Below are 22019 nucleotides of genomic sequence, written 5' to 3'. Positions count from 1 at the left end.
TGGATAGGCAGCTGGTAATGAAAAGTAAGAGAGCCCTGAAGCATATTTTAAAATGAACAAAAATACAAAACCAAAGAATTATGGGTATTTTGTGAGAGAAGGAAGAAAAATCTGTAGATAGATAAATTATAGGAATAAACCATTAACCATTTGTGGAGAGGGAGAAACCAGGACAACATTTTCTTAAATATACATATATAAGGTGGATGTATTTTCATGAAAATGCTCCATATTGGAAGTGCTCCATGATCCTAAATGCCAGATTCCAAACAGACACATTCAACCTGGTATGACAAATGAAAAGCCCCCCAAAACATAAATGGTCATCAAATACCTCCTTCTCCACCATGTGAGAGCAAAACAGCTCCAAAGGGGTCCAAAAGAGTTAATATTCCTTCCATATTGCCTAACAACTGATTGAGGTGGGGGAGGACTGGGCTAATAAATATTACCTGCTTATTAACTCAAAGCACTGTCCTTTCTGTGATTTCAGTTCTTTTCACCATGCTTTTTGAATTTTCTCCAATTGTTGTGCTAGGGTTATGTCCAGGTTACAGAATGAGAAACTGATGATTAGTGCATTGAAATGACCTTGCCCAAGGTCACACAGTCTCTGGCCATATGATCACTTGACCCATCCTTTAGGATTTGGTTACCTCTTTGGTTTTGGATTTGGTTGGATTTGGTTGGTCAGCTCTTCCATACATTCAACTCCCTTCTCAGGCCCCCAGTTCCTCCCCCTCCTCCTTCCCTCACCTGCAACGATTTGGCCTCCTACTTCATTAATAAAATTAAATCCATCAGGTCTGACCTCCCCAAAGCCACTCCCCACCCCCCTTCTCCAACCCCCCAGCTCTCAACACTCTCCACTACTCTCCCATCCTTCCCAGCAGTATCCTCAGAGGAGCTCTCCTCCCTCCTCTCAAGTGCTACTCCGGCCACCTGTGCTTCTGACCCCATTCCCTCTCATCTCATGAAATCTCTCGCTCCAACCCTTCTCCCCTCAACTTCCATCTTTAACGCTCACTCTCCACTGGTTCCTTCCCCTCTGCCTTCAAACATGCCCATGTCTCTCCCATCCTAAAAAAACTCTCTCGTGACCCCACCTCACCTTCTAGTTATCGCCCCTTCTGCCTCCTACCATTCCTTTCCAAACTCCTTGACCGAGTCATCTACACGCGCTGCCTCGAATTTCTCAACACCAACTCTCTCCTCGAACCCCTCCAGTCTGGCTTCCATCCCCTACATTCCATGGAAACTGCCCTCTCAAAGGTCACCAATGACCTCCTGCTTGCCAAATCCAATGGCTCATACTCTATCCTAATCCTCCTCGACCTCTCAGCTGCCTTCGACACTGTGGACGACCCCCTTCTCCTCAACACGCTATCCGACCTTGGCTTCACTGACTCCGTCCTCTCCTGGTTCTCCTCTTATCTCTCCGGTCGTTCATTCTCAGTCTCTTTTGCAGGCTCCTCCTCCCCCTCCCATCCCCTTACTGTGGGGGTTCCTCAATGTTCAGTTCTTGGTCCCCTTCTGTTCTCCATGTACACTCACTCCCTTGGTGACCTCATTCGCTCCCACGGCTTCAACTATCATCTCTATGCCAATGACACCCAAATCTACATCTTTGCCCCTGCTCTCTCCCCCTCCCTCCAGGCTCACATCTCCTCCTGCCTTCAGGACATCTCCATCTGGATGTCTGCCCGCCATCTAAAACTCAACATGTCCAAGACTGAATTCCTTGTCTTCCCTCCCAAACCCTGCCCTCTCCCTGACTTTCCCATCACTGTTGACGGCACTACCATCCTTCCCGTCTCACAAGCCCGCAAACTTGGTGTCATCCTCGACTCCGCTCTCTTGTTCACCCCTCACATCCAAGCCGTCACCAAAACCTGCTGGTCTCAGCTCCGCAACATTGCCAAGATCCGCCCTTTCCTCTCCATCCAAACCGCTACCCTGCTCGTTTAAGCTCTCATCCTATCCCGTCTGGACTACTGTATCAGCCTGCTCAATGATCTCCCATCCTCTTGTCTCTCCCCACTTCAATCCATACTTCAATCCGCTGCCCGGATTGTCTTTGTCCAGAAATGCTCTGGGCATGTTACTCCTCTCCTCAAAAATCTCCAGTGGCTACCAATCAACCTATGCATCAGGCAGAAACTCCTCACCCTCGGCTTCAAGGCTCTCCATCACCTCGCCCCCTCCTACCTCACTTCCCTTCTCTCCTTCTACAGTCCAGCCCGCATCCTCCGCTCCTCTGCTGCTAATCTCCTCACCGTGCCTCGTTCTCGCCTGTCCCACCGTCGATCCCCAGCCCACGTCATCCCCCTGGCCTGGAATGCCCCCCCTCCCCACATCCACCAAGGTAGCTCTCTTCCTCCCTTCAAGGCCCTACTGAGAGCTCAACTCCTCCAGGAGGCCTCCCCAGACTGAGCCCCCTCCTTCCTCTCCCCCTCCTTCCTCTCCCCCTCCTCCCTCTCCCCATTCCCCCCACCTTACCTCCTTCCCTTCCCCACAGCACCTGTATATATGTTTGTACGTATTTATTACTCCATTTATTTTACTTGTACATATCTATTCTATTTATTTTATTTTGTTAATATGTTTTGTTTTGTTCTCTGTCTCCCCCTTCTAGACTGTGAGCCCACTGTTGGGTAGGGACCGTCTCTATGTGTTGCCAACTTGTACTTCCCAAGTGCTTCGTACAGTGCTCTGCACACAGTAAGTGCTCAATAAATACGATTGATTGATTGATTGATTACCTGAGTCTCTGGAAAGTCAGGAAAAAGGTCAGCTAAAGAATCCTCCTATCCCTTTCTTGTTGCACAACAATAATGAGGCAGCTTGGTCTAGTGAAAATATCACGGGTCTGGGAGTCAGAGATCTGGGTTCTAGTTCCAGCTCTGCTACTGGTGTGCTGTATGACCTTGAGCAAGTCAACCTCTTGGGGCCTTAGTTTCCTCATCTGTAAAACTGAGGATAATATACCTGCTCTCCTTCCCTGATAGATTGTGAATCCAGGTGGGGCAGAAACTACCCCTGATCTGAGTATCTCATATCTATTCCAGTGCTCAACAATTATTGTTCTACCTGACTGGCCTTCTTCAGTATCTTCCAAATGCAGAAGCCACATTCCTGGGTAATAATTTAGCATCTTTCATCAATCAATCAATCGAGAAGCAGAGTAAGAGCATAAGCCTGGGAGTCAGAGGACCTAGGTTCTAATCCCAGTTTGCCTGCTGTGTGACCTTGGGCAGGTCACTCAACTTCTCTGTGCCCTTATTATCTCATCTGTAAAATGGGGATTGAGATTGTGGGTCCCATGTAGGACAACCTGATTATCTTCTATCTACCCCAGCGCTTAGTAAGGTGCCCAGCACATAATAAGTGCCTAAAAAATACCATTAAAAAAAATCAATAGGAGAAAGCCTTACAACTCAACTTCATTCAGAGAATGTATGAGTAGCTTTCCCACTGTGCTCTGCACCAAACACACTGACAGGCATCATGTGATATGTGCTGGTACCTTATAAAAACAATAATAATAATTATAGTATCTGTTAAGCACTTACTATGAGCCAGGCACTGTACTAAACGTTGGGGTGGATTCAAGCAAATCAGGTTGGACACAGTCCCTTGTCCCACATAGGGCTCACAGTCTCAATCCCCATTTTATAGATGAGGTAACTGAGGCACAGAGAAGTGAAGTGACTTGCCCAAGGTCACACAGCAGAAACGTAGCAGAACCGGGATTAGAACCAATGACCTTCTGCCTCCCAGGCGTGTGCCCTATCCACTACGTTTATGTGCACAACATACCTCAGGAGAACTTTTGGGGAAGGAGTATGCAAAGATTGATTTCGATTCTAGCTCGGCTACACTTTCCCTGCCCAACAATGGAATTCTACCACACACTCCCAGACTCCAGACAGAGGAGTTTAGGAGTCGGGAAACTGATCCAAGCTTTAGGGAGAGGGAAGGAGGATGGAGGAGACAACAGTGCTACTTTTCAGTCACCCGACTCACCTTTCCTCTTCTACACCAGTCTGCAGGACTCCAAGTCTGTTCTTCATGAGACTGCAGAATAAAGTCGGAGCTGAGATCCTCAAGCCCAGCAGTGGTAACACTTAACACCACGTTAAGTGTTACCAGGATAAGCAGCTTACCTGTTGCATTGGAAAGGGCCAGCGACTCCATTGAGCCCCGGGGGGTTTGTTCAGTAGGAGTCAGATCCTCAGTGAATTTAAGTGCATTGATAGGGTGTCTGGTTCGACACTGCTGAGTCGGCATGCCACTTTCCCCCTCTTCTTCATCATATTTTGGGACTTTAATACTGCCTCTTGCCTCATTAAAGCTCTGATTGGACATATCACTATAGCTGTCCTGGGATCTAAGTCTTCCTGGGTAATAATCTTCCCTGCATTCCTTAATGAAGCTACCACTATGCCCTTTCAAAGCCAAAGATGAGCTTCTCTTTGGATTACCAAAATGTTTTCCCCATAAATCTGGCTGAGCCCCTGCCACCTGCCCGGGGCTATAGGACGTTCTGATGTTACACTGGCTGAGGAGCTGCAAGGGGCTCTGCGACTGACTTTGTTCCATTTTATTGCCGTAATGGTAAAGCTCATCTCGGCTTCTCCATATGTGCTCCCTGTTGAGGCTGGGTGTCTGGCTTGACAGGCTGAGCAAATCCATCTGCAGTGACAGTGGATCCACATCAGCTGAGAGGCGATTGGATGTCACCTGCAGCTGGCCACATGGGTTGAGCATGGCCTCCTCTGCTTTGCCTTTGTTCTTGCCAATCTTGGCACTGCGCCGGGATTCTTTGGCCCTGGCATTCTGGAATGCTGAATCGGATGAGTCAGAGCCATTGGGATCCTCTCCTGCACTGCAGGCTCTGGAGCAGAAGATCTGACCTTGTTTTGGTAGGAAAGGGCACCCGAGCAAAGATTTCTTGCAATGAGCGCAGCAGAAACAGGTTTCGGTCGCATGCCAGTGTTGGCCATCATAAGTCATCTGGCCCTGGTCAATGCCTAGGGAGAACAAATATGGAGAAAACATAAGTACTCTGACAGGATCTGAAGTAAAAGGTGCCTGAAGATAGAATAGGTTAAAAAGCCAGTAAAAGAATGACCGCAAAGCATAATTCCTAAATTTCTGTTTACCTAACAAACCCTCATCCGCTGTCTTTATTTCTCTTAGAGGAGGAATGTGGCCTTGTGGAAAGAGCCCAGGCCTGGGAGTCAGAAGCCCTAGGTTCTAATCTCCACTCTGCCACTTGCCTGCTGAGCAACCTTGGGCAACTCACCTTCTCTGTGCCTCAGTTTCCTCATCTGTAAAATGGGGATTTAATGTCTGTTTGCCCTCCTGCTTAGACCGTGAGCCCCACGTGAGACAGTGTCTAAACTGAATATCTTGTAGCATCCCAGTGCTTATTACAGTGCTTGGGACATAGTAAGCACGTAAATATCAAAATTACTATTATCATTATTACTGTTTCACTCTCCCTGGAGTAGTGCTTGTCTGCTTAGCACTCTCTAGAGGGAGAAGTTGGCTTTTCCCACCAACATCCCTATCAAATGATGATGGCTGAGAACTCGCTCACAACTGAAGTCTGTGCCAGTTCCCAGGGGAATTTTATGGGATGTAGAGAAGATCACCACCTCTGAAGACAGACTAGAAATATAGACATGTCCAAGAGGTCTTCCCTGATTAAATCCTCATTTCCCCTACTTACTCTCCCTTTTGTGTCACTTATGCACTTGGATCTATAACCCCTAAGCACTTGATATTCACCCCACACTCAGGCCTACATACATACATTTCTGTATGTATCCTTACACTCTGCTATTTCCCCTATCTGCAATTTATTTTGATGTCTGTCTGCCCCTCTAGAATGTAAGCTCCTTTTGGGCTAGGATCATATCTACCAACTTTATTATACTTTCCCAAATGGTTAGTACAGTGCTCTGCACACACAGTAAGTGCCCAATAAATACCACTAATTCCTTGGGTATCAGACTTGCTATATTGGGGTGAGGTGAATAACTACTCAGTTGGAAAAAACTTCAAGAAAGGGGTTGGTTTCGAGCTGAACTTAAAGAGAAAGAAACACAGAGCACATAAGCAGAATAGGAAGCAGAGAAGAAACATTTCAACACAAGCCCTTTGCTCAACCACTCAGTGGCATTTATTGTGTCCATATTGTCTGCCAAGAACTGGACTAAATGCTTGAAAGAATACCATAGAAGAAAAAAAAAATCCTTATCCTCAAGGAGATCACCATGTACAGAGGGAGATGGGTAGACACCGACTATTTACCAATAGCAGAAAAGCAAAGACAACGGATAGTAGCAAGAGTATGGTGGGATGGAATGGATAAATCAATAACATATAGAACAATTGTATACCACGAATCTAGATATCAAAATACGATGTATAAGCATTGAGCTTGGGTATAAATACATAGTGCTAAGGGTGGCTGATGGGTTAATGTGGTTTGGGGTCATGGGAATTAATTGGGGAAGGGTTCTTAGAGGGCTGTGGCCTGCAGGATTTGAAGTGGGGAGGACAGAAAGGAAAATGAGGTGAACAAGGGAAAAGTTGAGAATGAGGTAGAGTTATAAGGTGAGCTTGTGTGGAGCAAAAGGGGTGACCTGGAGCAAAAATGGGTGAAGAGAGAGATTTGAAATATCAGTCGATAAACGGTATCCATTGAGCACTTACTGTGTGAAGAGCACTGTACTAAGTGCTTAGGAGAGTACAACAATCAATCATATTTATTGAGCACTTAACTATGCACAGAGAACCATACTAAGCACTTGGCACTGTACAGCTGAGTAGATAGAGACAAGTCCTGCCCACAAGGAGCTTACAGACTAGAGGGGGAAAGATGAAGAAAGCTGGAGGAGAGTCTTGCAGCCAATGGTAAAGTAGTTCTGCATGGTGTGGGGGGAAATTGGTAGCCATTGGGTGTATTTTGAGGAGTGAAGGACATCTTAAGAAAATGTTCTGGGTAGCAGTGTGTAGTGTATAGGCTGACAGGGGAGACCAGGGTGGAGTCTTGTGAAATAACGAGAGCTTGAACAGTGTGATGGTCATTTGGGTGGAGAAGGGGCAGAGGCGGGAAGTGTTATGGAAATACAATCGGCAGGATTTAGCGACATGTAAGAACTAAAAGTCACAAAAGAGTCCAAGAAGACACCAGCCTTCTGGGACTAGGTGGATGGTGTTGTTGTTGACAGAGACGGGGATGTTGGAAGGAGGTATGCTTTAGAAGAGAAAAGGAGGAGTTGTTTTAGACTTTTAAGTTTGAGGTGTTGGCAGAACATCCATGTAGAGGTGTCCTGAGGCAAGGGGAAAGGCAAGTGTGACTAGCCAGAGAAAGGTTGGGGCCTCTGGGGAAGATGTGGAAGACATCGGCACAGATGTGGTAACTGAATCTGTGTAAGGAGATGAGCTTCACAAGAGAGTGAGTGTAGAGCAAGAAAAGTGAGGAGCCCAGCACAGAGCCTCATGAGATGCCTACAGTTAGGGGATAAAAATTGGGAAAAGAGCCAGCAAATGCGATGGAGACGGAGCGGCCAGAGAGGTAAGAGGAGAACCAGGTGGAGTACACTGTCAACAAAGCAAGGTCAGACAGCACTTCCAGAAGCAATTTTTAGCTGCTTTTTTCATTAGCTTGTTTCTTTAACAAATGAAGGCGGTCTTTCTAATTTATGAGCCAGGGGTTAGGGGAAGAGTGCAAGGCTGAAAGGACATTTCCATGGGAGGTGGACACCCCTTTGATGAATCACATCTGAGCAAAGGGGTCCCCTCCCCCTTTGGAGGCCTTCATTCCCATTCCCTCCCCAGGATCATAAATTCGGGTTGCCTCTCCATGCCCTTCTTGCTGCAAACAAGTCACTTTGAACTGTGGGGAGATAAGTAGTGTCCCTCCTCATTCTTCTTAGAATAAAGCACAAGGTCACAACATTTCCAAATCTTACCCCACATCCTTCCTCTACTCCTTTGGGGAGGACGGGAGAGGACAAGGGAGGAAGGGAGAGACATAGATCTTCCAGCTAACCTATACCCTCTGTCTTTATTTTGGCCTTTTGGAGGGGAGATGTGTCTGGCACCAAATTAAATATTTATTAAGAACCCAAGGAACTGTAGTAGGTACTTCAAACCAAAGAACGCTCCTACCTATTAGCACTATTGAGAGTTCATCTTAACATAGGATCCTTTGATGCCTGATGACCAACACATAGGAGGCCAAGAAGTAGTTTCATCAACATTGAACTAAAGTTGATCCCCAAGGCCTTGCTGTGCTGATCTGGGGACACTTTTGGAAGAAAACCCTGTCTACTTCTACTGGATATCTGAAAAGTTTGGTTTACAAAGAAACTTCTTTCACGGACTACTACATATAGGTCACCAGGACCTAAAACAGAGCAAAAACTCCTCACTATTGGGTTCAAATCTCTCCATCACCTTGCCCCCTCCTACCTCACCTCCCTTCTCGCCTTCTACAGCCCAGCCCACACACTCCGCTCCTGTGGTGCTAACCTTCTCACTGTGCCTAGTTCTCACCAGTCCTGCCGTCGACCCCTGGCCCACATCATACCTCTGTACTCCCTCCCCAAATCTGCCAAATTAGCACACATCCCTCATTCAAAGGCCTACTAAAAGCTCACCTCCTCCAGGAGGCCTTCCTGGTCTAAGCCCCCCTTTTCCTCTGTTCCCCCTCCCCTCCCCATTGTCCCCACTCCCTCCCTCTGCTCCCCCTTCCCTCCCCATCGTCCCCACTCCCTCCCTCTGCTCTACCTCCCCCCACTTCTCCACAGTACTTGTGTGTAAATATGTACATGTTTATAATTCTATTTATTTTATTAATGATGTGTATATATCTATAATTCTATTTATTTATATTGATGCTATTGATGCCTGTTTACTTGTTTTGATGTCTGTCTCCCCCATTCTAGACTGTGAGCCTGTTGTGGGCAGGGATTGTGTCTATTCGTTGTTGAATTGTACTTTCCAAGTGTTTAGTACAGTGCTCTGCACACAGTTAGCGCTGAATAAATACGATTAAATGAATGAATCCACTACTGAAATAGCCACACGAATCATCTTTTCGCAAAGCATAAAGCAATACTCTTTTAAACTGGGAACAGATAGCTGACCAATGCCTACATCTGTTGGCTAGTGTGCTTGTTGATTTTCCTCCCCCATGTAGAAGCAGCATGGCCTAGTAGAAAAAACATGGGTCTGGGCGTCAGAAAACGGGGGGTTCTAATTCCAGCTTCCCAACTTGCTGTGACCCTCTCTGTGTGTGACCTTGGGCAAGTCACTTAACTTCTCTATGCCTCATTTTCTTTATCTGTAAGATGGGGATTCCATATCTTTTCCCCTCTTACTTAGAATGTGAGCCCCATATGGGACAGGGACTATGTTTGACCTGATTATCTGGTATCTACCCCAGCGCTTAGAACAGTGCTTGGCATGTAGTAAGCACTTAAATACCACTAATATTATTATGAGGATGTAATTTCTTCTGCCAGAGGCAGTCAGGTCATTCTCCCACTACCTCTTCCTGTTCCGTACAGCTTTTGGTGTTGATAACTGCTCCCACTCACTATGTAGCTGAGACTTCTTCAGGTGCAAAGTGGTTGAAAAAGAGTAAACATGAAAAGACAGAAGCAGCACTGAGATCTAGAGAACAACTGTGGTCCTGCTGGTCAATAAAAAGCTACCGGCTTGACCTCACAAGATGCAGAAACTCTGTTCTCAAGGGCTGCTAGTTCCAGGCTGCTTCTTGAAACAGAGAAGGAATAGAAGCAGGGAGGGTTCCTGAACTACTTGGCATTGGACAAACACAGAGGGAGACAGGGCTTGAAGAAGGTGGGGAAACAAAGTCTGAAGAGGAGGCTCACAAGGAGGAAAAGGACAGCATGGTTTGCAGGAACAGGGTTTAAAAGGCTTCAGATCATTTAGCAATGCCTTTGATAAACTTCCTCTTTTGGGGATGCTCTGACCTGCACTTGAACTCCAACATCTGGAAGTGGACCCATCTTTGATTGATCCATTTTTTTTAATTTTCCCTTTTCCATAAGTTTAAGTTCTTTTCAGAGGGTGGTTATATCTACTGCTGCTTCAGTCTATATGTGCTTATAGGCCTGCTTATTTTGCCACTTGCAGGAAGAAGCTGCGTTGCCCTAGCAACTGCTGCAGGATGTAGAATATGTTCCGGCCTGCTGTGCGAATATGGAATATTTGAATAGTGTGGTCACAGTTAAAAAAACATAATGATCATGTATCCCTGAACATTGTATGTATATTGCACATTTTACTGTTACAGGAAAATTATATTTTATTGTAAAACAGACATTTGTTTCAGGTGGGGGGGGGGGCGGGGGTTAACCCAACTATTCAATTAAATCTAAGGCTCTTTACACTGCCAGGTATTCCCCACCTCCACCCCGTTGCATTGTAAAATGCTGATCCTATTTTGCATAAAGGGAACCAGGTAAGGAGAATAAATATTGCTTGAGAGAAAGAAGGATAGAAATAGGTAGAAAAATTGGCACATACAATGTCAGCCACATTGAGGGCTTCAGTCATAGGTGAAATTCTGCAAAAAACACTGGGTAACACTTCTTTTAGGAACATGCCTCTGTATTCAGCATCCCCAATGCTGACAAGAACGGGTTTTAGTGTGGGTTTCCTTAAAGTCTCATTGCATCCCTCCTCCCCTAATTAGGGTATGAGCCCCATGTGGGCCAGGGACAGTTTCGTGAATGTCCTTTTTTTTTTGTATTTACCCCAACACTTAGCACTGGGATTTGTACAGTGTGAGTACTTAAGGAATGTCTGAAATAAGAACAGCAAACCTTGGTTTCCTGTATATAAATTTTTTAGCTCTGAGCCCAAACATCTCAGAAACCAACAGTACACTTTTTGGCTAAGACTTGCAACTCCTCTCAAACATTCTAATTCTCTCCCCTTTCTCGATGGAATCCTGACTGATGATATTGCTAAATGGAGCTGAACACTTGCTTGTGGCCTCTTGCAGAACACACTTGAAACACATGAAAGCAGAAAACTTACTTAAGGTTTCTGAAGTATATAGTCTGATTCTAAAAAGTTGGGCCTTTTTTAGAGGGGGCGGAGAGGGGTTTGCATTTATTGGTGGTTCAACGGATCAACTCAGAAGCAAATGCATTTAGACGAACAAACACTTTCCATAGCAACCATTACTGCCATGAGAGCTTCCAACTGAGGACCAAGGCAGGGCCAAGGTTTATGAAAAGAAAACCTTAAACTCCTAATCAAATTAATTAAGATCTTGACTTTCATTAATCTCATGCTCTGAACAGCACAAACTCCTAGGGATACAGTCTGACACTGTTTTCCAGGTATGCCAGCCCCTCTCCTGATGAAGTGGCGAAAACACCACCCTCTATTCTTGGACACATGAAATGTATTTTTCCTTCAATGACAAGTGGGGATTTTAAAAAGTCTACAGCTCTAGAAACTACAGTTATTGCTTCATCTCCTCACTACAAGTAAAAGCTTGGCAATTTTTGTCAGACTTCCTGGAGTTACACAACCAGTGGAAACATCGGGCTGTTATTTCACATCCCACAGAGGCTCACTCCCATACTGCCAATTCTCTTTAGAAGGATCTCCCGTAATAGCCTGTGGTGCCAGAAAATGCAAATTGAATGCATAATGAAATACTATGATCTAGTTCCAATAGATCTGCACAGTTGAACAAATTGGATATCTGCAAAGGGAAGACAGATAGTACGATCTAAATTAGCCAACTTCATTTCACAATGCTGATGGCGCACAGGGAGTGCACTGCTCAAAACAATCTCTAGTTGTATTCAATTGGTTTTGTGGTTTGCTTTTAAACCAAAACATTTGCAAGAATCTGCTCTTTTGTAACAGTGGATACACTCCCAATATTTTGCTGGTGAATGTTGGACTCGATGGTTTGTTCCCTCCTCTCCTAAATAATAACTGTAGTACTTGTTAAGTGATTACTATGTGCCAAGCATCAAACTTGGCACTGTTCCCCCTCTCACTTAGACTGTGAGTCCTGTGTAGGACAGGGACTGTGTCTGACCTGATTATCTTGTATCTTCCCCATCATTTAGAACATAGTAAGTGCTTAACAAAAACCCCAATTATTATTATTATCGTCAAAGGGATATAAATGAATACTCCACCCTTACCGATGTGCTGGGCGCAGGTGTCACAATATTCAGCGTACAAGGATTCAAAGCAGTTGCAACAGTAAGGCCGTCCTTCCTTCATGATGTACCTCTGCCCACCCAGCACTGTTTCACATTCAAAGCAGCAGAAATGTTTCATATGCCAGTGTCTTCCTTCAGCCTCCGTGCACTCATCTGCAAAAATGATCTGAAACAGCCAAGCAAATGAAGTACGTCGAACGTCTGCCATCCAGAGATGGAAACATATTTTGAATGGAAAATTCTAATTTTGCACAAAACTCTGTCTGACAAAGGACCAGAAAGGAAATTGAAACCTCACATGTTTTTTTTTTTAATGGTATTTGTTAAGTCCTTACTATGCATCAAACACTGCTCTAAGTGCTGGAGTCTTGTCTTATGCCATCAAGTTGTCTCTGACCCATAGCGATGCCATGGTTACATCTCTCCCAGAATGCCCCACCTCTATATGCAATCATTCTGGTAGTGTATGCATAGAGTTTTCAGTGGCAAAAACTGTCCATTTCCTTCAGGGGGCTCACAGTCTAAGTAATAGTCTAAGTTGTTAGGAAGGATAAAGTTATGTAAAAATCCTTTCCTAAACCACAATTAAATATGGCCAGTGGAATGGTTAAGAGCTTTATCTTTACCATTAATCTTAAAAACATAACTAGTTATGTATACCAGCTTTCCTTGGGAGGTGGGGGTGGCAGGGATACCTCAGTGTTAGTCCACTCATCCAAAGGAAATGTATAATAGTGAGTTGGAGAGGACATTGCTAGTACTCCCTTTTCACAACAGAACAGTTACTCTACCACACCTGCCTCCTCCATACCTCCCAGTATTGGGAATGGCTAATGCCTCACCTCCCTGTATAACTACAATTCTGCCAGAATTTTTCCCCTTTACTGTGGGTTTAAGATGTCTGATGGATGGAAGGGGTCAGTCAATGTTTTTTTCTTTCTGATGCTCTCATTCTGATACAGAGAAAAGCAACACCCAGCTGGGCTTCCAGATAATCTACCCCTTCTAGACTGTGAGCCCACTGTTGGGTAGGGACTGTCTCTATATGTTGCCAACTTGTACTTCCCAAGAACTTAGTACAGTGCTCTGCACACAGTAAGTGCTCAATAAATACGATTGATTGATTACCAGAAAAACGGTGTTGGGGGGAAAACAGTGTTCACTCTCAACCCTTCTCTCCCTCCCGAATACTACTGAACATTTATTTTCCTTTATTCCTACCCCACCTCCCTCCTCTATTAAAAAACAAGCACACCTATAAAGGGCCCCATTTAAAGACAGCACCTTAGAAGAGGAGTTTGGGGTGTCCTTTCTGAAGGATGATCAGAGAGCTCTGATTGCCTCTGATCATCTGTCAATCTGTCACATACTGTGTCCTGCTCATGAAGTGCATACTCCATTTTAGTCGGGAGTAGGCTGAGGCCTTCAAGGCTCTCATGTCCAGGATGGAGTGCAGAATCAACACCTGCTTAATTAAAATATCTCCCCTAGCAGAAGCCAATAAGTCAGGGAAGAACCTGCCATGACCAGACTCTGGGAGATGCTTCCAGACTTCGTGGCAATCAGGATGGGTGGAGTTTGGGATTTGAGATTTGCTACTGAGGGAAAAGAGGGTGTAGACTAAGATTTCTTAATTTGGAGCCTGTGAATTCAGTGTGAGCCAGGAGAAATGAAAATGACTTCAGGCTGGTGTGAATGTCATAAAGGTGATCTTTGCACTAGGGTAGTGGTGTCCAGGTACTTCCACTACGCCCTGAAGATCAGTTAGAGCTGCTCTCACCTCATCGCATGCTGCACATCGGGGTTTCAGGCATTCGGCATGGTGTCTGCCACAATAGATTTTCCCATCTTGGTAGAAGTATATAAGGTCAACCAGCAATTCATTACAGACTGTACACATGAAGCATGGTGGATGCCAGCAAATGCCATGTCCCGCTCTGGATGCAAATACAGCTATATCTCCTCCATTAATCTGGCCTCCGCACTAGGAAAGGAAATAGGGGAGAGATGGCTTTTAATATTCTGTAGTATCCCAGAGGGGCACAGATTGGAGGGGATAGTTCTAAAAGCTGAGCTGCTTCTCTGAACTTTACAACGGGCTGCTGAAAGGTATTTGCCTTGGGAAACTTAAAAATGAGACTGAAGGTGTATTGAACAGAATTCACAATTCACAGCACTCATTATTCATTTCTAAGGAAAATGAAAAAAAGGATGACAAATCACATTTTCAGGTCTTTTTTTTTCCTTTTACTACACTTCTAAATTGCTTTCCCCTCTCCCTCCCTCTTTCAGCCATAGCAAGCTCCACCTTCATTCCTTATCCCTTCATAATCCCCTCTAAAACTCCACACTAATATTACCTTCCCCACTCCCAGACTGTTTCCCCTTTCTGCTCCCCTAGTCTGATTTCATTCCCAGTCTAGTGCATGGATCAAAAGCAAACCTGGGGGGTGACAGATGAAAGGGAGATCCCAGGAGGAAGAGATATGGAAAATAACGACTTCAGAATGGTAAGGCTTTTGGCAACAGGAGAAGTGAACAGGTTGGAACACAAGGTAGACAGAAACTCTCCCTGTCCTGCTGCCCTGCCACACAAAATCTCACTGATATCACACTCGTCTATGCCTATACTATCCTCAGTTGAGCTGTAAAAGCTCTTAATACACAACTTATTCCCCTATTAGAATGCCTACAATTCCTAAAATTAAACATACCCCATGACAGAAATCAGCAACCTGATGGTGGCAACCCCAAACCGGTAAAGCCATTTAAAAAGGTCAGATTGTTGCTGCCCCATCAGCACCTGTTCCAATGGTGAGCCAGAATGCTGATAGGGCAGCAATGCCTAGGTGTGGTGGGTGTTGCCTGGGATTGGGGCTGTGGGGAGAAAAACACAGGTCTGGGCATCAGGAGTCCAGGTTCTGCCTCTGATTTTCTGGGTGACCTTGAGCAAGTCACTCAACCTCTTTGTACCTCATCTTCCTCATCTGTAAATTAAGGCCAACAATACCTGCCCCTCCCTTACAGTGAGGCTGGAGTAAAAAAAAAAATATAACAGAATGAATTCAAGATAAATCAAGCTATCATAATAACAGTAATAACTACTAACCACGATAGAATTAATCTAAGGATGATGACATCTTCCAACAGACTAAGGATATACATTCATTTTTATAAAAAGCTATATGGCCACTTTTTCCTCTGTTAGGATTTAGGGTTTCTCTCTTGCCCTTATTAGCATTTCTGTTGTCTTGTCCTTACCTGTTCGCAAATGGCTCCAGTCATTGTTACAGGGAAAGGCCTGACATTTCCTCGGCCTAAATTCTCTCGTTTTCTTTGGTTGCTGAAAAGTTTCAGCTCCCTCTTTTCTTCCTCGTCCAATGAATTACAGTATCGAACCTAAAACCCACAAAGTACTGTTAGAATTACTGCTTTCCTTAATAGAGGGCTGCTGCTGAGGAGGCTGTTGCATATTCAAAGTGAGCCAGTTTCTACTGAACAACCACCCGCACATTTGAATAATACTCTGCTCAAGGTTAATTCAATTGAAGCTCTATCAGATCTAATGGAGATGGTTGGAGCTTATTAGAGTATGGAGAGCTTTGCACTTAGAGAATCCTCCATTTACTTGCAGCTGATAATCATACAAAAGTTTTGTAATCCCTTTGTTGCGCTGCCACTCGTTACTCAGCAAGTTTCAATTTCCAAGGACCTAGCTATACACTTTGGATTGAAACCTGAGCCAGTCCAGAAACATCCTTTTTTCCCAGTGAAATGAAATGCCAAACTGGTTTTAAGTGGGCTAATGTTTTATTCATCAGATAGATCACTCCGGAAGTTAACCATTCTCCCAGGTTTTCTACTAGACTGCAGTCACATTTTACCCTCGGTGCCAAGGTAAACACCGTCCAATCTACTGTAAAATGCTCAAGGAACTTAAAAAAAATATCACCGGGATCAAAAGCTCACATTCTAATACTATTTGAAGAAAATGAAATTGAAATGAACTTTTGGGGCTCAGTAACTGTTCTAGAGATAGCATTTGAAGATGCCGGACGTAAAGGAGGAGCAGGAAATTAAGTAGAGCCTTTCCTCCCAGCTCCCGAATTATTGGTGGGGTTTGTTGGGTTTAAGTACTTTAAATTGGGCAAGTTATTTCCCCATGAATGCATTCAAGTTGTCCTGTTTGGGTGAAGTAGTAATTGGCTTCAATATTTATTCTGAAATAATTGCCTGCCCATAGACAATAATTACCTCCTTAATTTAAGAATGTTCTTAAATGAACATTCTATGCGAGCCTAATTTGCTCACACAAAATCTTCACGATTATTAAACATAGATCTGTATGGTGCCTGTTCATATAAAACCATGAAGTTAACCCTTCAAAACCACATAATTAAAGGCATATTAAAGCAAGTCACCCTCTGATTAACAACAGAAAATAGTCCATATGCACGGCGTAATGGGAAAACAGAAAACATCTGAGAATGACAGAACAGTTGTTTACACAAGACATTTTAGAGACCAATTTTTGAAGGACGCACACCCTTCATGCTTGTAAAAACCCACATTTTCACTTCCAAATCAGCAAACTGTGCCCCAAGTTACAATCCTGTGTTTGTCTGCTCTAAAAGAAAATACAATTTCTTGTCTGTAGAAACGCTGATTTGGGTGGGTAAGGGGTGAAAAAAAGGGGGTGCAATATGGAAATCACTGGAGCAGAAATCTCTTCAAGGCTTTGATTCCCTTTTACTCATTTGTTCTGATATCCCAAGTCAGCTTTTGGGGACAACAAATTGAGGATAGGGTGCTAAGAACCTGAAAATTGTTCCCACTGTCAGAGCAGCCTCTTTGGTTGGCGGGGGTGGGGGGGGTGGGGGGGGGGGGATCGGATATGCTATTTCTGGGTGATTAATAATTTTTCCTCGATATCCCCAAAATGGCTTTGGGAGCAGCAGTTTGCTCACTTAACTCCCACATATTCAGTCATCCTAGTTTGTAGCATTCTTAAAAAAAAATTAGATTGACTATTTCACCTTACAACTGAGTTTCGTGACTGAAATGACAAACCCTGATTGAAATTTCAAAAAGGTAACAAAGCTTCATTCAGTATCTCAGGAGGCATATTTGCATAAAAGATCGTCCCTAAAGCTCAGAAATTCATAACTAGTTTATGTACTATCTAACCCATCCCAGAGCACAACAAAGAAGATAAGTAAATCTTTCAATATGAAAAGTTTTCCAAAATGCGTGCTGTGAAAAAAAAATTACTGGACATGAACTTTCTAGTTGAATCACAAACATTTCAAAAGCACACAATCACCATCAATACTGCACTTTATCTTTCTCAACAAAAATACTTTGGAATTAAGAAGTTTTACTTTTAATACACCCTGGTGACCCAGAGGGTCGACCAAGTTAGGATTACCTCTGGAATACTAGCATGGTACAAGTATTAGAGTCTGGCAAAGATTGAATTTGAAAAGATGTTTTGGAGCATTTGTTTTAATAAAAAAATAAATATAATAAAATACACAATTTTTCTTTGGAGAAGGAGCTAAACATGGTTACTTGTGCTAGATTAAGATGAGATCATTCCCAAAGTACTAAGAAAAAGCACTTTAAATCATTGTTAACCTCTTACCTCATTGTCATGTGGTGGTAGTTGGTGTAGAAGCTGTTTTATTCTTAATTTCTCTCCGGGACTATTTACATAGGGCACCTTCTCTTCTGGGAGACAGCTATAATACTGGTGAACCTAAAAGGAAGAAGACAGCCAGGGGAAATGGTTATCTGATTAACTTGGACATCTGTACTTACTGGAACATTTAAGAAATAATGACCAAATAGAAAAGGAATAGATCACTTGAAACAAATAAATGGCTCAAAAAGTTCTGCACGGAATCAGTGAAACATGTCAATTAAGAAGCAAGTGAAGCAAATACTACTTCATCATTACAAAATTCACTTCCTTTCATAAGGTCAAAATAAAGCCATCAAGTTTTCCTTGAAAAAGTGAAGTTAGCACACGTACAGGAGAGTGCTGAGAGTAGAATTTTTCTAATCAAACACCCCTAGATTTGACTTTACCATTTTGCCTGTTAGTCTCCAACATGTTAGCATGTTTCCCTGGCCAAGGGGATATGTCAGCACCTGTCTCTGCAGCGAAGGTTAATGCCTCTCCTTGGCACTCACAGTGTTCCTGGGTCCCTCAGCCTCCACCTACACTAAAAACCCTCCAGGTCTTCTTGAACAGTGTATAGAGATGATCAGCAGTTGCAATCTGTCAGAAAGAGTGTTTCGCCTATTCTTCGTCCCGGAGTATGTAATTAAAAATAATTATTAAAGTATTAAACATTGGGATCATCGAAAGATTTTGTGTTCATGATTTTAGGTACCGTCTCTCTCTCTCTCTCTCTCTCTCTCTCTCTCTCTCTCTCACACACACACACACACACACACACACACACACACACACACACACACACCTGATACCAATTTGGAAACTCACCAAGGACCCGCAATTAAGGAGAAAGAAAATACGTGGTTTTAAATGTAGCCTCTGACAAGCAAAAAAGTTCACCGTAATGCATACACAACAAATAAAGAGAAAACAAAATGATCAAAACATGAAGTATGCTATAGAGCTATAAAAAAACCCTCCCCAAGCTACTTAGATGACATCATGGAAAAATACTTTGAAATAATTCTTAGGCATCATACATGTCTCATAAAACGGGACATTTCGTGATACAATCTTGAAGGAAAATAAGTGGTTCTAAATGCTTTGCATTCACAACATTTTTCTGACAGAGTGCAATTGCAATTCCCTTGAGTTTAGAGGACTTCAGATGGGATTCCTTCCTTCAGGAGCATCTGGATGAAGGGAAGGACAAGTTGTGGTATAGAGTCTTACTTCAAGAGCTCAGTTTGAGGGAATAGTGGAGTGACTGAATTAACTCATTCCAAAAGAGGCTTTGAGATAACATTAAAAAATGGAAAAAGCCATCTTTATTTTGGTAGCCAATGTATAGGACTATACACAAATACATACACATCATTTTAATATAAAAACAGAGGCATACATCTACAGACTGTTCATTAGACAATCACTTCATTATGAGTGGCAGAGCTCTTGCAATATCTCCCTCAAGGTATTTGGCATGGAGGCACAAACTGGAAAACAAATATCTGGCTTTCAAGTTATCTTCCTAATGCACTGTGTGGATTACCAGCATTCACATTGCGAAAATATAAAAGCTTGGCTGGTCAATTGGCAGCCAGCACACGAGGCCTTCCTTCCTGTTTCTGCATCCACATCCCTCCCGCAAAGTGTGCCAGCTTTAACATACCCTGCCTGCTCTGGGACTCACATTTAAGTTTGTTCTATGCCACTCATAACGATTGACTGCTCCAGGGCTTGGGTCAACATCAGTTCATCAACTTAATTTCACAGGTAGTACATTAGAAGTGTTTATTCAATAAGAATTCATTATTCATGGTGGATTCATGCACCATATCGAGAGTCCTTTATTTCTTCCTTTAGTTATTTAGAACTCAAATCCTTCTTGGATGCTGTTATACCCGTGCCGTCGGACTTGGTCCAGGCATCGGGTTAAGTCCTTTTGACCAGAACCTGCAGATGACCTGACCCTGCTGTCCACTTCAAATCTGACCTCAAAGGGTAAGGACCACCTCAAAATTGGGCTGGTTGCTTTTTCTCTCACTTCAAATCCATTTTAACCTAGTGAGCTTCATGAAGTCATGAGGCTCAGGGAGGAACTAAATCCAATATTAGCTGCATATTTTGCAGCTCTGAGTCCCTATTTACATATAGACCAAATACTAGAAATTGTCTTCTGTTCTGACTCTCCCTGGTAAGGGATGGAAACCTAAACAGGGGCTCAAATCAGTTTCCAAAGGACTATGGTGCACTCTAAAGCCATTCTAAAGCTCATTCTGGAGGCAGACTTATTGGTTCCCTTGTTTTGGCCCATTCAGTTTTAAATGTCCATATCAGAGTGCAGCTCAGTGACTATGTCTATTCTTTAACATTCTCTCAAATACCTAATCTAAAGGTACTATCTTGAAGATGCTCAACAAATGCCTGGTTGAATGGCTGAGGACAATATATGAAATATATATGTACATATACATATATGCACACACATATGCAAAATTTTTAAAAAGTAATGAACTAAACAAAAAAGCAACATCCCTCTTAACTAGAACAAATGCCAATAATAGGCCTATATTAGGATTTCTGAAGGTGGGGGGTAGGGCTTAATTGTTTGAGGGCTTGTGGCAACTGCCCCCCCCCCCAATAATGACCATCACTAACTGCTGAATGCATGACACTGCTCTAAAATGCTTCATCCCAAGATCTGGTAAGGTGTTTCTCTTACCTATTTAGAAGCCTGGCACCACGGGCCTGGAGCTCCGGGGTCAAATGGGGGCAGCCCGAGGGCCAGGGCTGCCCCCATCCTTCTTGCTTGACACCCCGGAGGAGAAGCCTGCCTTCCCAACACTTAGAGTGTTGGGAAAGTTGTGACAGCTTGGACAGGGCGATCCAGACTGGAGCGGTGAGGAGATAAGGCACGAACTGTTATTTTTTTTTTTACTCTTATTTTTTATTTTGTTTTATTTTTAGCCTGTAATTTTTCCCCTGGGTCTGTTCTCCCCCCTCCCACCTTGCCCCTCCCCCCACCTTTTAGATTATGTGCCCCCTGTGGGTCAGAGACAGTGTCTGAGTCAATGTCCATGCATTCTTTCCAGTGCTTCACACGTTATAAGCACTTAATAAATGTGGTTGATTGATTTAAATCATGAAAATGGCATTGTCCTCAGTTTAAGGGGCCCAGTACTGTGGTGAGAGGCATACTACACACAGTAACTCCAAGACAATGGTGAAAGGCAACTTGGCCTTTTGTCATCAAATAAACAAGATTTACCACAAACTTCCCTCTCAGTGCTTTTCAAAGAAAGGAGATTGGCAGTGTTATAGGAAGGGGAGGAACACCTCCTACTCTCCTTCCGAATAAGCCACATTTCAAGGTCTCAATTCTATAAAATTAATTGAACTACTCAACTGGAAGTTTTGGGGAGTTGAGGAACATGATTTTCTTTGGCTTCTCTCACAAAAAATGACTATGAGGCCAAAAACAAATAAAAAGCAAACTCCCGGTCAGGTGTAATATTTAGCATACTTCCTGGCATGTCAAGCACTACAGCCGGCATCACCCCCCAAAACTTCATGCACAGCTCATTTTAACCCTCAAATTTTACTTGGTAATTCTCATAGCAAAGTAAGCATGGCTCAACTGATTTCATAGAATGGAATTACCCAACCTCCCTGCATCACCCCAAAACCCCTGTGCAAGGCTCATTTTAACCCCTAAATTTTGCTTGTTAATTCTCATAGCAAAGTAAGTGTGGCTCGACTGATTTTGCAGAATGGAATTACCTAACCTCTCTGCATTTTTTAAGAGAAGAAGTAAAATAAGACAAACATAGTTTTACTTTGTACACATTCATCTAACCAAAGAGTTTCTTATGATGCTGAATGTGAAGAAATGCATGGTAAATACAAATTGATTGTGAAGTATTTCACATTCATCTTTCGGATTAAAAGGTACATATCCATTTGGCCAAAGTGTTGGCATAGTAGAATTATTTAACGTCACTGTACAAACAATTAAGCAGCATGTGAAAACAAAATAGCTCTGAGCCTTTATTTAAGGTGTTCTGGGAGTTTCACTAAGCTTCATTATGTCT

The 22019-nt window shown here is 43.4% G+C and overlaps 1 protein-coding gene across 2 annotated transcripts in view; it reads right to left on the bottom strand.

Annotated features, from left to right (window-relative positions):
- The window catches only part of PRICKLE2 (prickle planar cell polarity protein 2), a 282111-nt gene that overhangs the window by 25726 nt on the left and 234366 nt on the right, over positions 1-22019 (bottom strand). For both annotated transcript variants that reach the window (XM_038772782.1, XM_038772783.1), the window contains 5 exons: positions 17890-18003; positions 15507-15644; positions 14026-14229; positions 12225-12411; positions 4167-5033 (listed from right to left, as the gene is read on the bottom strand). In XM_038772782.1, coding sequence (XP_038628710.1) covers positions 4167-5033; positions 12225-12411; positions 14026-14229; positions 15507-15644; positions 17890-18003 — 1510 coding nt within the window. The remainder of the gene's footprint in view (positions 1-4166; positions 5034-12224; positions 12412-14025; positions 14230-15506; positions 15645-17889; positions 18004-22019) is intronic.

Source organism: Tachyglossus aculeatus, chromosome X1 (assembly GCF_015852505.1).
Source record: "Tachyglossus aculeatus isolate mTacAcu1 chromosome X1, mTacAcu1.pri, whole genome shotgun sequence".
Classification (NCBI taxonomy): domain Eukaryota; kingdom Metazoa; phylum Chordata; class Mammalia; order Monotremata; family Tachyglossidae; genus Tachyglossus; species Tachyglossus aculeatus.
The sequence above is the reverse complement of the archived record's forward strand: the minus strand, read 5'-3'. Positions and strand labels throughout refer to the sequence as shown.